This window comes from Ursus arctos, unplaced genomic scaffold (assembly GCF_023065955.2).
Source record: "Ursus arctos isolate Adak ecotype North America unplaced genomic scaffold, UrsArc2.0 scaffold_20, whole genome shotgun sequence".
Classification (NCBI taxonomy): domain Eukaryota; kingdom Metazoa; phylum Chordata; class Mammalia; order Carnivora; family Ursidae; genus Ursus; species Ursus arctos.
Window position 1 is genome coordinate 33,235,426 of NW_026622875.1, and position 16,509 is coordinate 33,251,934.

At 37.0% G+C, this 16,509-nt stretch overlaps 1 protein-coding gene and 1 non-coding gene across 10 annotated transcripts in view; one reads left to right on the top strand and one right to left on the bottom strand.

Annotated features, from left to right (window-relative positions):
* TBC1D5 (TBC1 domain family member 5) overlaps nt 1–16,509 on the bottom strand; it is a 560,456-nt gene that overhangs the window by 112,075 nt on the left and 431,872 nt on the right. For all 9 annotated transcript variants that reach the window (XM_048215962.2, XM_048215961.2, XM_044383370.3 and 6 more), the window contains one exon: nt 9,817–9,923. In XM_048215962.2, the coding sequence (XP_048071919.1) occupies nt 9,817–9,923 (107 nt within the window). The remainder of the gene's footprint in view (nt 1–9,816; nt 9,924–16,509) is intronic.
* On the top strand, nt 12,475–12,581 carry LOC113254176 (U6 spliceosomal RNA). The gene has a single exon (XR_003315702.1). It is a non-coding gene; the product is annotated as a U6 spliceosomal RNA (small nuclear RNA).

The window sequence follows — 16,509 nt, forward strand, 5'->3', positions numbered from 1 at the left end:
TATGTTTATTTTTTTTTTCAGAAAGAAATTATATTTGGTGATTCTTTTAAGTACATTAGCAGAAGATATCTAGTGAACCCACAATAAATGTCCATGGTCCCTGACATCTCTTTGGTATTGTAAATATGCCATCATTTAAGATAACACAGCCCATAAATCCACTAAACTGTGCATATGGAAATGGCAATAAGGCACATGGCGGTGAAAGCAAAGAGAGAAGAGAGGAGGCCACTGTCAATGCCTTTGTGTGGAGAAGTCCCGTCTTCCTTTACAAGACCTCATATGTGATACGTGACTCGCTAATACATGGGTCTTATGAAGACACCAATATGAATCTGTACATTCAAAAGTAAAGCTCAGTTTTTTCTTTTTCTTTTTTTTTTTTTAGAAGAGTGACTATAAACAGAAGTTCCATTAGTTTCTTCCTTTACTCCACTGGATGATCTCTGTGTAGTCACCACGTATGTATATACTGCACTTTAGAAACCGCTGGTTTAGAGCCGGTCTTCTGTTTTTAGATGTTTGGCTTTCAGTTTGTGTCATAACTTTTCCCTCAATCTAGTGTCTGTTTCTTAAAGTGTCTTCCACGGCTGACCAGTTTCAGAACAGTTACAAATGCAGATTTCTGGATCCTACTGCAGAGCAATTGACACTAGAATGTTTAGCAGGCTGTATTTATAACAAGATCCCACAGGTGCTTCTCTGGCACGCCACGGTTTAAGATCCACGCATCAGACTGCAAGCTTTGTGCTGAGGGGAAAGTGTCCCCCTACTTCATTATATCCCCACGATCCAGCACAGGAAGCGATAAACAGCTGCTGAACCAAAGTGCAATGAACAGCATAATTTCTCCTCTGGCAGAGAGCTTGAGAGTTTGGTTGGTGTTTATTAGTCACCATACGTTCATTCACTCACTCATCCACCCGTTATTGTAGGTACATGGGTGACAGAATATAAAACAGACCAAGCACACTTCTGTCATGGCGTTAATACACTGGCAGGGGAAGACAGAAAATAAAAACCATAACATACAAAGTGATAGAAGGTGATCATTGCCATGGAAAGGAGAGTAGAGTAGGCTAAGGGGATCAGGAATGCTGGGGTAGGGGGCAGTGGGGACGGGCAATCGCATGGAGCTCGCACTGAGAAGACTGGACCTCAGCAAAGACTTAGAGGTAAGAGAATCAACCAAGTAGCTATCCCTTTCACTTGCCACAAATCCTGTTCATCCTTCTTTACATGATTCAGTCAGGACTCCTGAGACATACTGGATGCACTGTACATAGCAGGAGCTCAGTAAATGTTGGCTAAATGAATAAATATACATGCTGGAGAAAGAAACAAGGTGGAGAAATGAAACGATAAAGTTCCTCTCTGAAACCAAGAAAAACAACCAAGTAAATAAAGAGCTACTCGAGATCATATGAAGATATTTGGAAAATGTCATGAACAGCATCTGAGGACCTTGCTCACACATCAAATGCTAGAGTGAAACCCTCTACACAGAGCCCAACTGGCCTGGAGCTGGAGTGCTGGTGGCTCTAGGCTCATTGGAGCAGAACTGCCACTTGTGTATATACGCAGACCTACGTGACATTTCCCTTTATGGGAATCATACAAATGATGAAATATACTTAAAAATCCTCCATGATAAAATCTTCTGTGACTTTGTTTTGGTTTTGGAACGGATATAACTTCTTGCCTAAAGTACTTAAATAAGACAAAGTTAATTGACTATGGTTATGCAGTTTACTAGTTGAATGCATTGACTTTTATTCCTACAAAATCAGTATATTTAATATTTTCAATTAGCAATACAATAGTTATTGAGCTAATATACTTAAGGGTTAAATAAAATATTTGTTGTGGCCACAACTACTTATATTAAAAAGAATTATGTTTTTTTTTCTATTTTGCCAGTTTTAAGTTTATGATCTTTGTGTCATACTCTGGATCTATAACTTTCAATTTCCTGAAATTGTAACAGTAAGACAATGTAGAAACAACTCCAAGTAGTACCTTTCTTTTTAAATAAGCTACTTCATATATGGTAAGGAGAATAAGTGATTAGCTAGGTTCTCATAGCACTTAGAGCTGCAAATGACTTTTAGAGATTATAGGCTAATTAAAGCCTCACCAGTCACCTATCCCTTTTTAAAAAACAATTAATGAACCTGAATCTAAGGCAGCAAAAGGTTATATGATTTCTCTGGGGGTAAAACGGCAAGTCAGCAGTGAAGCAGGGTCGACACTTCATTCCTTGACCTCAGGGATGTGTCACAAACATATCACTGTAACGGGTTGTAATACTTTAATGCTTTTACATTTGGGGCCTCCTGGTGCCTTTCTAAACACACATGCACAGGATTAATAGCTTTAAAAGCTTAAGTAATATATTTAAAATAAATATTTTCCCCCTAAAAACCTAGATTTCCCTTACTTATACGATATCAAATAAAAGGCAGGGGAATGGTTTGTAGATTTTGTTTTATTTATTGTTAATCAGAACAGAATTAACCATGCAATTAACCAATGTCTTCTTTAGTTATTTGAGGAAAAATAAATCACCACGCAATTGGTTGTTTCAGAGAAGAAACACTTCCATCTAAAACATGCAGAGCAATCTTCGCCACACAGTTTCACAGCTCTCTTCGGCCACCCAAAATAAAAACCACTAAGCTTCCCAAGACTGACTTTACAGATTTAAACAAAGGCACGCCTATTTTGAGCAAATACTGTATTACGAGCCATTATTTATAGCCAATAAATCTAGTAAAAATCATTGGTATGATATCTTCTCTACACTGACTTTTCACTTAAACACACAACATTTATTTACGCTGAATAATAACACACAAATTGGAATGCCATATAAATTAATGCCAAATAAAATTCTATCACATTAAGACACATTTTATGGACTTTAAAAATGAGTATCTGCTAATACATGAGGTACTGAGAGGGGACAATGTCATTCACTAGGTCCCTGAGGGGGTCACTGAGTGAGTCTGGATGGAGAACTGCAAGGCCCAGCTTGGCCACTTGCTTCAGCAATTCTCAGGAGCTTCACTTGCGCTGTTTTCTTAAGACAGAGTAACATCTCCCAAGAAAATTCTTCAAAGACTAGTTGGAATGCCTCTTCCAAGTAGAAGTCTTTCTGACTCTCCAAGTCCAAATTAGCTGTTCTTCCTGTAATACTCTCACTCAAGTGACATTCCATAACAATTAGTTCTTTACATCTATAAGGGACTATGTCCTAGTCCCATGGACCAATTCTCATGCTCTGCCCACAGTAGGTAATTAACAAGTGTATCTACTGAATTGTATCTTGCTAAAATAGATCCAGAAGGGTCTACTGGGATTATGTGGTCTAGCCTCTTCATTCTACAGTTCAAGGAAAGGAGTGAGTTGCCCAATACATAGCAGGCTGTGATATGAGTGGAACTTGAATTCTGTGCTTCCCTCGTGTGGCTGCCACTGGGTTAGTGCTAATCCCTAACCTAGCAGAGCGCTCATTTTGGTAGGTGAGAAAGACTGATCTAGTCCCTTGTCACTACACAGTGAAGCAGGGAACTGATATAATGAAAGCATCATGACTGAGACTGGTAGTGTATGGAAGGAAGCCAAGATAGTTTTTTGAAAGATAAACATAATACAGGTTCAGGGTCCTGGTCAATCTTCCTAACTCATGCAACGGCCTACTGGTCAGATCCATGTGACAGCCTAGACGTCTGGATAAGTGAGTGTGCTCTATCAAGTGAGGAACTCATTTCAGAAGAGTTCTTATAACTTCTGGCTGAAGAGTAAGAGTAGTTTGTAATGAGAGCATGTCTCAGTCATCAGAAGAATCACCACAAATCCAGCCTTCCCTGGCTTGTCCATTGTCTCGGGCAGGTTCCCCCAAGCTCCTGGCTCTAGTCATACTGTAGGTCTTCTTTCAGTTCCACCAACAGTCTTGGCAGGTTTTTACTTTGGAATGTTTGCTGTTCCCCTGTCTGGAGGCTTACCTTCCTAATCTCTGTCTGGCTGACGCCTTCTCCTCCCATTACTTCTCACCCAACATGGTATCCCCTCCAGAGAGAGGGCCTTTTGACCAACCTACATAAATCAGGTCTTCACTCAGCCCAGATTCCTCCTCCTCTTATTATTTTAATGATACCCTATTTGTATCCTTTATAACACATGATAAATTGAGTACTTTATTTACTTGTATTATGATAAAGGCCACATCTTCTTATATATCAATCACCACGCTCTAAACAATGCCTGCTGAATTCTAGATAGTACACAATAGTTTGTTGAATAAATTAATAAATTCAAAATATTTTTACAAAACAAATTCAAAATTATTTGAAGTCCCCAGGAAACCCTAAACAAGTTTTGAGAAACACAATTCTACTTTATAAAATGCCTACAATAAGAACAAATTTCAAATACTGGTTTAATAAAGATTTTCAGATTACTTCTTTGCAGATTTTTGATAGTCACCATTTACTTCAGAAATAAAACTTTTAAGGTTTTTTCAATGCTGCTCTGTGTCAAAAAGTCTGTAACTGATTAATCACTAATACCTAAATATTAATGATAATAAACATCTAATTGGCTGTAGTCTAATGATAAAAAAAGTGACATGTAGCTACATAGCTCAGATACAAAGCAAAAAATATTTGGGGGAGGACATTATCAAAGTAAACAAAAACAAATGATTCTCAGAGACTGACAGGTTTCAGTGAAATGCTCCAGCTTTTTAGGGAATAAAAAAAGGATGAAGAAAACAGAAGCAGCGTTCTTTCTACAAGAGAAAATCCGATTAAAAACTAATACTGGAAAATCTGAACAGAACCTCTGATGAGAACCATCATGAAAAGTAAATAAATGGATACTGTGCATCCTCCTCAAAGAGTTATTAGTATATGTGGTTTGGGGGTCCTTGACTATTCAGAAGGAAAAAAATTACAATACCAGTACTGTGATGCACATTTTCCAACATTGTCACTTGACTGGTAGTAGGCTTGGATCCATTCACCATTTTTCAATTCTGATAGATGACATTTTACCAAAGCCATCTGATATTTTTAAAAAATAACACCGACAGTGGGGTTTTTTGGAATTAAAAGAGTAAAAATCTATTACCTGCATAAAATCTGAAATCTGAGTATATAGACTTTTTATAATTTAAAAAGGCAAAATTTTATATAACTCCAAATAAAAGCCAAAACAGAATTGGCCAAGCATAAGAACATTGTTCACTATATTTTTATAGTGTGTTTCTGTGTACAAGAATGACTATGAAATTAAACTGTCTTATTTCTAGCAATTTTCTTCCATGAACAATAGCAGTCACTACTAAAAGGGTTGCTTGCAAACTTACTAGAAATATTTTTTGGAGAATATTCTAGTCTTCAAAACAAACAGTAGCTGTCAAATTCTTACTGCATAATCTAAAATGTTAATCCATGTACTGTATTTCATTTGTAATAAGTCTTTGTGATAAGGTTAACACTTCAACACATAACACAAATAAGAGAGCACCGAAAAATGAAAATTACTTTGCTTATGGTTCCGTATTAGAATTTTATTTGCTAAAGGGTAAAAACAGATTTGCAAAATTCACAGTTAACTTAAAACAATAGTTTTAAACCTTTTATTCCTAGCCCTTACTGCCTTCAGGAAGGAGAGAACATCTGGTTATTTAAGGAACACAATATGTTCACATTTTCTATGACTTTTGTTTCTAATTGGGTTTTTAAATTTTTTTTTTTGAATTTGAACAACTAGTTAGAACAATGTTTTTTAATCACTTCATATTTTTCAGACTGTCCTCCTTCTAGCCCTCTACTTCATTTACTGGATTGTTTTTGGAAATCTGCTCACTGGTTCTAATATGATAAAGACAAGAAAATGAGAATTAGGATCATGGTCTGAGGAACTAAGTATAGAAACCGTATTCAGGGTGAACAGAGTATAGGATGCTACAAATAGATACCTGACATTTGGTCTCTTTACATAGCATACATTTACAAAAATTTCAAGTAGTTCTAGGTCCACTTACATACATGGCAGTTTTATTTATTACCAATGCAAATTAAATGTCTATTACGAATCGAATAATTTTTATGACAGATACTAGTAAATTCTACTATTTTTAAAACTATAGTTCCTATGTGGAAGGTGGTTGCAAGACTTGGATTCAATTGCCAGCTCTGCCATTGACAAGCTGTATTATGTTAAGTCTCTAACTTCACCTTGATCCTTAGTTTGTTCATCTACAGAAGCAGAAGCTGGATTAGATCTCTAGGTTCCTTGCAGTTCTCAAATTCTGACAGTCACAGTGAGGTGTATTAACTAGATTCTTTGTTATGTCTTTTTTGTTCCATTGTATTTGAAGGTAGTAATAGGTTTTCAAACAATTCTGACACATAGCAAATTAAGGAACTAGATGGCCTTTAAGTTCAACTTGTAGGGTTCATTCACCATCTTGGTAAAAATGGCAGCTGACAAATATACAATTGGCAATGGCTTTCATGGAATGTGAGTATGGGTTCCAGAAATATGCGAGGTGAGTGAGATCCACCTAGATTACAGTCAGTACGGTACACTGGAAGAGGCTTAGCAATTGCGTCAGAATTCAATTCTACCATTATTTTCTTAATACCAACTACTCCAGAACACAAAGCTAAATGCTAAAAAATGAGCAGGATCATATGGAATAACGGATGCAATAAATAAGCAAATGGCTAAAATACAAGGTCCTTATGGGGACTCAAAGGGGAAAACATGCCCTATCTGAGCCTGGGAATGGCTTCCTGAAGGAGGTAGAAGGTATGCTGGGAATCTCAGAAGGGGATGGATACATACAAGGGTCATGGAACCATTCTAGCTAGCTTGGAAGCTTACAAGTTTTTGGCCTTGGGAAAGCCACATAACCTTAACCTGTCTGTATTGAAAAAGAATGAAGAAAGAAACCCGCTTTGCCTACCTTCAGCTTGTTTTAAGGACCAAATTAAGCACATCGAGGTGCTTGGAAACTAGGAAGGAGGACGATCCTATTATTACAGTTTATAGCCCCATTATTTCAGTCTGTTCAAGTGAGAAATCTTTTCACAGTAAAGCCCACATCTGATATAAAACAATTAAAGCTCAGTGTCTCATGTTCTAGTTGCAGAGTCTATTCTCAACTGAGCAATCTCCACTGGGATTTATGGAAAGTGGTAGGATAAAGTGCTTTTCTGAAGCTGGCAATGAACTTGGAGGGCTCAGGGTTCCTTGTTTATTTTTATTTTATTGAGTCTGTCAGCAGCAGTCAACACTATTGTCACAAGGAACTGGGCTATGCAAAAATGTACTTTCATGCCTCAAATATCATCCTTCTACTAGTTCACTTCATGGAGACTCACGTGTTTATATACTTACTCTGATCTATTTGAATTGGGAATGATTCAAGTGTTTTAAGTGTTTCATTGTTAACAATAAATAGAAAAAAATTAAGCACTCTGATGTTTGGATTTTTAGAGGATATGGGTGGGGTACTAGCATCATCTTTCCCTCTTTTTCTTCCTCCTCAGTGTAAATGGCCTCCTATATGAATTTATAATGACATTACTACACTGAAAACTCTGTCCACTTGGGGATTTCTATGCTATATATAAACTTGCTCTTTGTGTGCGTGTGTGTTTTGATTTGTACCTTTGTAGCACTGGACTGGATCTTATCAGATCATTGTAAGTCAGTTCTTTGTGGACAAAGGAGCTCTGGTTGGGCAGATCATTAGAGACAATTTAATTCAACCCCAAAAGAGAAGACCAGCAAGAAGAGAAGATTCAACAAGCATGAGTTTCCCCAAATCACAGGGATGGTTGTTAGCAGAGTCAAGATTTGACCTACTATCATGATTTCTAATTCAGTCTCTTTGCTCCTGAACTAAAACCATCACCTTGCTGGGTTAGCCATGTGAAAGCCCCTTAATACTATATAGCTTTCTTTATTTTTCCTATAGATATCATCATTCTATAAACCTGTTCTCAATAGCCTTTTAAAAATGATTTCTTCCTCCTTCTGATCAACTTCTTCTGTCTCGGAAATATCAGTGTAAGGTCCACTATTTTGGACCTTACCTTGATCATGTTTTTACTTAGTTAGACCCTAAATGTAAAAGTGGGGAATACTTTTTTTTCAGATACTTGCACTATTATTTTTTTCTTTTAATCCTTGGAGAATATATTTTTTTAATGCTTATAGAATTGGCTTCATTATACTTATGTACACTACCTTATTGAGATAAAAAGAACTCTATTAAAATCACAGATTTCACTAATAACACTGATCGATTTACTATATAGAATCCTGCATCTAGAAGAATGGATGATTCATAGCAAGATCAACCATATTTAGCCAGGCAAAAATTAACAAGATCGATAGGTTTAGATGTCATATTCACTTCTCCGTTCAGTAAAACCAAATAAATCATGTAAGTAGAGAATTCAAATAGTTATTTTAACAGTTTTTTCCCCACTCTATAAGATTCTAAGAATTCCTAACGCTGAGCTGATAGAGCTTACCTTAAGTTTACAGACCAAAACTCATATGCCTTATTGATGAGTAACCTCATTCTTTTATAGATACTTCATAATTGTAGCTATTTTTTTATAAAAAATATATACATAAAAATATGGGATTTTTGATCTTATAATCAGAGTCCTAAGCCTTACCAGAAAAAAAATGCTATCTTTTGTATCAGAGAAATGATGGATATTTCTGACACTTAATGAAATACTGTGTAGGAGAAATGATATAAAAGTGTGTCTTTTTGTAGAAAATGGGTATAGGTAGAAGGAAGTAAAATCTTTTAAATCTATCAAAGAATAAATAGAGGTCATACTCAAATATGAAATCAACAGCCGAGGGAAAAGCAGAAATCTTTTAGAATTAAAATTTATGTTAAACTTGGGGGCCCAAGTCGATCCGACAGAGCTTTGGCAATGGATCCACAGACAGACTGACTCAAAGACAGCTCGACAACTGCCAACATGACTGTTGGGAATTCTGCCAAAGAGCCAAAGGCTGGGATTACCACCCAATGCCTGGCATTCTTATACTCGTGTTTGAAGCTCTCTCTCTTATACTTCATCCAATATTTTTGTTTGGCTCAAAAGCATCAAGGATTCACAGATTTTTTTAGATCATTAAATGTTCTTATTTTCAAGAAATATAACATTAGTTGTAAAAGAGCACACTTTTTCTCTGAAGTGTAAAGAAAATTTTGGTGGCTTGCTTTAAGTTCAAATAAAGAAATCAGCATTGAAGTTGGTTTAAATCTTTTATTAGGCTAGTCTTCACCCACAAAATAAAAAATACATATTCCTCATATGAAATGATTTAGTATTTCATTGTGTCATAAACTTTTACAGAACCCATCTTTTTTATAGCTCTAATGTCTTGGTCCTCACATGGCCCCTGAGGTTCTCCCTGGATAAGTTAGTCCCTGTGAGGGGTACCAATGTTAATGAAGTGTGGTTAAAAGGAGAAGGAGTTGCTGAACTACTTCCTTGAGTTATGAGGAAGGAGGAGGGCAGAACAACCTTCTGAGGGACAAGAGATGTGTGTTCCAGGTTCTCATGACAATGTCCACTTAATTTAGCTGCTAAGTTGCTAGCCAGTGAGGTATGTGAGTTTTGCCTAAAAATCTAGGCAAATTCTGTCGTTAGGCAATTCACCTGTCATTACACAAATTCCCCATTAGGAATTCTTGGGAGTCATGCTGGAAAACCAATTTTTCATCCAACTTAAAATTGTGCATATTCTCTTTGGAAAGCTTACCTTTGGATCTCGAAGGAACAGAGCCTTAAGAATCAGGGAGTGTACGTCCCCAATTAGTGGGTAATGCATCAGAAGGCCAAGACAGGTCTGGTAGTTACTAGAAATCACTGAATAAGAGGAGAAAAAAAAAAAAAAAGAATTCAGAAGCAATACTGTTTAAGATGTTTGCATTACTTGAGAGTAAAAAAATAACAACTTAGATTTAAAGAAAGCAAACCAATAACTCAATTAATTTGATAAAAGGAAATAGGGAGATGGGATCTTTACCAAATGGCCTTTGAAGCAGCACACTGTACTGTTAACTGCAATCTAATATCTAGCGCTTATCCTCAGGGGGTGTTGGAAGAAGAGCCTCAGATATAGAGATGTGTACGTTTGCAATATAAATAAACTCTTAGAAGCATGCATATTTATTGCCATTTATATGCCTGTGTTTAAATGTCTCTAGTTTTGCTGCTTAGAAATTAGTAACAAAAATCTTATGAATGGGAAAGAACCAGTGTAAAATTCTCATAAAATAATATTTACCCTAATTATTATGCTTCATAAGTTACATATGTTACATTTATTCTTTTATATATAAATATTACATAATTCAAAGTTTAAAAAATATAATTTCTTCCAATTATTTTTTTTCTAAAGGTAATGAGAAATTTAGGGAGAGTATCTATGCAGAATTTCTTGGAGGAAAAATGTCAAAATCTTCATAGATAAGCCTGTGTTCCTTAGACTGTCATTTAATTTTTTTCTCAAATCAACCTAATTATGGGCGCAATTATTAAACACATCTTTTCAGGCAGGTCTATGTAAACTACTTCATTTCTTGGCAATCCATCTGCCACTGCTGTCACAGTCGGGCCCATTAACGATGCTTGTTTTGTAAGCCACACTGACTGCCTCCACAGCATTGATTGTGAAGAAACTTTACAAGTTACAACTTCCTGTTATTGCAACTGAATCCTTTTCATTAATCAGAACGAGCAGTTGAAACATATTCCATAGGAAAACAATTGTGATTCTATAGCAACAACACAAATCACAAAATAAACAACTGTTTGTGATCAGAAATACCCTTGATTCTTAGGTTTTTCTTCCCTTTCTTTTTGTTGGAAGCACCATTTTTTGCAACAGCTTCCTACCCCCTCCCCCTTCCCATGAACATTATGGGGAAAGGAGACAGGACTGGGCAAAATGAATAATTATAATCTATGTAAGGAACCACTTTATCATCTTCATTTCCGTTGCTGATCTGACAGCTTGTAATTTCATACATCTGCTTTCATTTGTAAAGCACTCACTTATCCTACCTTTTCTATATCTGTTCAGACTCTTCTCTTCTTATTCCTTCATTTTGTCATATTCACATTCAGTTACCTGTTGTCCTTTTTTCTCTAGAATTCAAAAAGCTAGTATACTGAGAATGGTATAATGTTCCCATTTAGGGTTATCTTTGAGAGCTAACAAATAAATGAAACTTAGATAATCAATTCATTTTCTAACTCATACTTTCCCAAATACTATAATGCTTATATATTAGTAACTGGCCCAGGAAGCATTTTTGTATATTTTGTAAGGGAAGCAAACAGTTCTGAGCTCGGGATTCCAAGACGTGGCTTTGAATCCTGAGACACCATCTGAACCTTTTCTAAGGTTGCCGTAAGACCGAAGGGCATAATCTGTCCGGCCGATCAACAGCAGCTGCTCGAAACCTGTTGCGGGCAATCTCTCCGAGCTTCAGCTCAGTCCTGTGGAAAACAACTTCCTTGATTTAAAAAAATGATCTGCTGACTTTATTCAATTCAACAGCTATTTGTTGAGTACCTAATCCGTGACCGGTGCTACGTTAGGAGGGGATGCAGAAAGAAACAAAACACAGTCCTTACTCCGAGGAAAATAAAGTGCCGCGGGGCAGATGTAGAACAGGAAGCGGTTACTGCTACTGCTGCCACTAGATGACAATGATGAGACAAGGCTCTACGCCAAGAACTCTCCCTACATTACCTCATTTAATTTCTACGACGATCTTATTATAAGGGTATAATCATTATCCCCGTTTTACAAGTAAGAAAACTAACACTTGGAAAGGTTAAGTCATTTGCCCAAATCATATAGTGATTTGGTAGCAAAGCAAGATTGGAAATTTCAAAGCCTAGCTACAGGGTCTGAGCTAATACATGGCTTTGTTTTTGAAAAGGCAATTGTTTTAAGTCAGACAACAGAGTGAATGCAAAGAGGCACTGCAAACAGAGTCAATTAGTATTATTACTCTCATGTAGTAGTTTTAAGGAGCTTGGAAGGTCAGCATAACCCAGTCTCTAGGACAGCCTGATAGAGACAGGTATTTATTTGGAGGGACGAGGGTAACAATCCTGCTCTTAAACTGGACAGAACTTTTGAAGCTATCGGAAGCTATAAAATATGTAAGGGAAGCCAACTAATGCATTATTCCATTTGAAGAATGAATGAGGAGCTACCATTCCCTCTCCCGTTTCTCCCTTTCATCCATCCAGTCACTGAACGTTAATGAACATTTCCTGAGCATCTACTATATCCTGGACACGCAGAGACGGTGCTAGGCACTGGCACTAGGGATATGATGGCAAACGAATCCGATCTCTGAAGGGCAGCAGAACGTGCCGCCTGAAACACTGCTGTAGGGTGCTCGTTTCGGCAGCACATACTCTAAACTTGGAACGACATAGAGAAGATTAGCACGGCTCCTGAGAAAGGACGACATGCAAACTCATGATGGGAAACACTACTGTAGGAGTTTAGGACATGCCATCCTAAAACATGCCACGTTGGTGTATTGATTATTTTGAGCTGTAGGCACTTGAAAAACAACACATGCACAGTGAGACTTTCTCCGAACTCCCCTTATCTGCCTAAAGATAAATCCTCCAAAAGGAAGTCGGTTGTCATAAATTCCCCCAAGATAAACTTTGTCACAGATTCATACCTCTCATCTATTCTTCTAAGAGCCCATTTGTCTTCCCTAAAAATCATTTACTTTTCTCTAAGAGGTCTACATCTCCCCCGCACCTTTCTTTATTAAGATGGTATTTATAATTTTTTTTAAAGATTTTATTTATTTATGTGACAGAGAGACAGCCAGCGAGAGAGGGAACACAGCAGGGGAGTGGGAGAGGAAGAAGCAGGCTCCCAGCGGAGGAGCCCAATATGGGACTCGATCCCGGAACGCCGGGATCAGGCCCTGAGCCGAAGGCAGATGCTTAACGACTGCGCTACCCAGGTGCCCCAAGATGGTATTTAATCCTAAGTCCTAAAACTGTATTTTTGAGAGTTGCTCATTTCCCTATCTACCATATACAAATGAGGCATACATTTATATATATGTCAATATATGTTAATTATATAATTATAATCTATATTTATTATATAATAAAATATATAATCATATAATAATAAGATATATATGTTAGTAAACTTCTGTTTTTCTAGTTAATCTTTTTGTTAAAGAACCCCAGCTGAAAACCTGAATGGGTATAGGTAAAGTTTTACCTCCTCTACAGCCCCCCATCTTCAGATAATACTATCTCTCATTTATTTATGAAAACTTGTACATTGAGAGCACTTTTAATTTGCAATTACATACGCTAAGTATTAAGTCCCTTTTGAATAACTGTGCCCAATTTAGAGTAGGCAAGAGAGAATAACAGAAGCTGTTTTTAAAACGAAATAGTGGGGATCTGATAGAATAAGAATTTAGTTTTGATCTTTACAGCAAAGTTTTGTTGAACGTGAGAAACTCATCTGCAGTGCTATTCCTTCTCTAGCGTTTATGCCATCGGAGCAGGGCAGTGACACAGGAAAAAAAGTGAAAGATTGAGACAAGGCTGAGTTTTGGTATCTCCGTACATTTGAAATCAAGTATGAATATGCTTTAAAAACAAAGCACTGAAGCTACACACTCTGACGAGCTTATTCAGAGAAGCTGAAGATAGAGATGAGTGGTACCCAGGAAAACATGCTGGATCTGGGATCTCGAATCGAGATCAGATCTAGATCAGAGTGCTAGCTAGTCACTTCTTCTGTGTGTGAACTTAGGTAAGGTGCTGAACTTCCTGATCTTTCCCCCACTGATAAAACAGTAATAATGCTCACTCTAGCTGCAGGGTTTCTTTAAGGGTGGCTCAGATGCAAGGTAGGGTGTTTCCCACCTTTCTTAATTCTTGCTGAATGGCACTCCCTCCACACAAAGCAGAGCTGGCCTCTCTGTCTCTACCTTTAAATGGCACAAGACTGTTCTGGAGTTGTCTAAGGGAGCTGCTTTAAATAGTTTCTCCAGTCATAACAAATAAAAACATAATGAAATCAGAAAAGAGAGTTAGAGGATGTTATTGTTTTGAGAAAGCTTAGAGCAATACAGTTAAATAACTTATGGATGATTCAACACTTGTAAGTAAAACACTTAATTCAGATTATTTAATTTTATATTTATATATACTTACTTTCCCAAGGTAACAATATAGACCGGGAACAACTAACCAAAGAACACAAAAATAATGTAGACTTCCTTTAACTTCTCTAAAATTAAGAACAGTAATAGCTATCACTTATTAAGCATCTATAATGTACCCAGCAACTTGCTATATATTATACAAACACCCTGTGAGTCCTCCTAATCCCCACTAAGGAAAGTATTACCATCAACTTCGCATTTTAGACAAGGAGACGGTACTGCAGAAAGGATGAACAAAACATTCAGGGCCGCTGTGTTCCCGAATGACAGGGAGGGCTGCACCCAGGTGTGGGGAGCGGAAAGCCTCTTTTCACCATTGTATCCTGTGCTTTCCCGTATTCCTAGCAGAAAATGTCATGACAGGAGTGTCCGCGTACAGAAGCCAAGTTCAGACACAGTGCAGACGGCTTCCAAATGCCAACTATGTGTGCACCAAAGAGAAGCCTCTAAGACACACTGAGAAAGGCCCTCCATACATAAGGCCAGGTAAAGTAAATGTTTAGAAACAGGCATAAATTCTCGTAGTTTGCTAGTAAGTGGCGTATAAAACAAATAATCATGAATATAAAATAAAAATAATTACCTAACAACAACAAAAAAGAAAATCTTAAGGCTTTAACATAATTTATTGTACCTCCCCACTGAAAACAAAGTGGACGTGTATGTAGGTGTCTTGCAAGGTACCTGGCATGCAGAAGACATTCAACAAATGGTATGTGCTCTGAAAAAATACTTGTTGAAGACCTAATACATGACGGAAAAAAGGAATACTTATCGCATTCATTGTCTTCAACTACTTAAAAACCTTTACTATTCTAACTTCCCCAGTTACAAAATGGCAACATACAAAATAGTATTTCAAATGGACCAGAAAACCAGGTAGGCGGTATTTATCATAAATAAAAACAACAAAACTTACTCTTTTCAGTCTTAGAGAAAGCCAAGTATAAAACAGAGTAATGCCCTTCTCCATACAAAGTGATTTTTGTCTAGTGTTTATGATTCTCCTAAGATTTTGTCCTTCCGGGTTTCCCTCCCTGGTTACCACCATGACAGCTACCTCTCTGAGCACCATCAATCACAGCAACATCCACTCTCAAAACCTAAGACAGACACACTCTTCCATAAACAATAGGATGGTCTTTATTTCTCTAGCAGATTTTGTGCAGAAATATGAGAATTTTAAATTAGATTTTTGAAAAGAGAACAATCTCAAATTCAGAGGAGCTCACTCTTTTGTCTAGAAAAAAACTTGAATTTTTTTTTTTTAAGATTTTAAGTAATCTCTATACCTAAGGGGGGGCTTGAACTCACGACCCCGAGATCACGAGTCACATGCTCTATTGACTGAGCCAGCCAGGTGGCCCTAGAAAAAACCTTTAAACAGTGCTATTCTTAATGCTTTCCAAGCTTAAAATACTTTAAACAAATTTATTTTCACCAGATCAAACAACATAAGAGATCTTCTCAAGAATTTATACTTTTAAACATACAGTGTTGTCAATGGAAAGGTAGTAAGCAAGGAAGCATCCAAGTGGAGGACTTCTAGTGGGTAGGCTGTAAGCACAGGACAAAGAACACTGTACTGGTGAAGTGACCCGCATGTTAGCTCCAGAGTGCCAATGGGACCAGTATTAAGTTTGAAGCAAACCAGTTACCTGGACAGGCTTACATTCTGTCATTATCTCTGTCTTGTTACCCATTAAGGGAACTAATGAGATGATTCAGTGCGAAAACCTTCAAGTCTTTTAATGCAAGTTATTACCATTACTGTAATAACTGTAGGGATATATCTAGAATCAGGGCCCAAGTTCTATCTCCACGTTATAAAATGTTACAGAAATGAAATCTAAAAAATTTAGGAAAGAAATAGTAAGTCTGATTCACAGTTTTTGCCTCTTATTCTTTAATCAAGTTTTAACCAATTTGGTTATTTCATACCAAAGGAAGGAAAACCATAGCTCAGGTTTTTAATTATTTGTTTGTCAATATGTATCTGCTTTACTTCATTGCTTAGTGATTTTTAATTCCTTACTCAGAAATATAGATCTGTCAGTAGAAAGGGTTGAGGCACAGAAGATATTTAAGAAGTGTTGACAATATCTCTTTCTTGTATTCACTCAGTCAACTGTTTTGTTCCATATACTGGTATGACAAGAAGAAAGACACAATCTCAGCTCTCTCTTCATATTGCAGTGGAAGAGCAACAG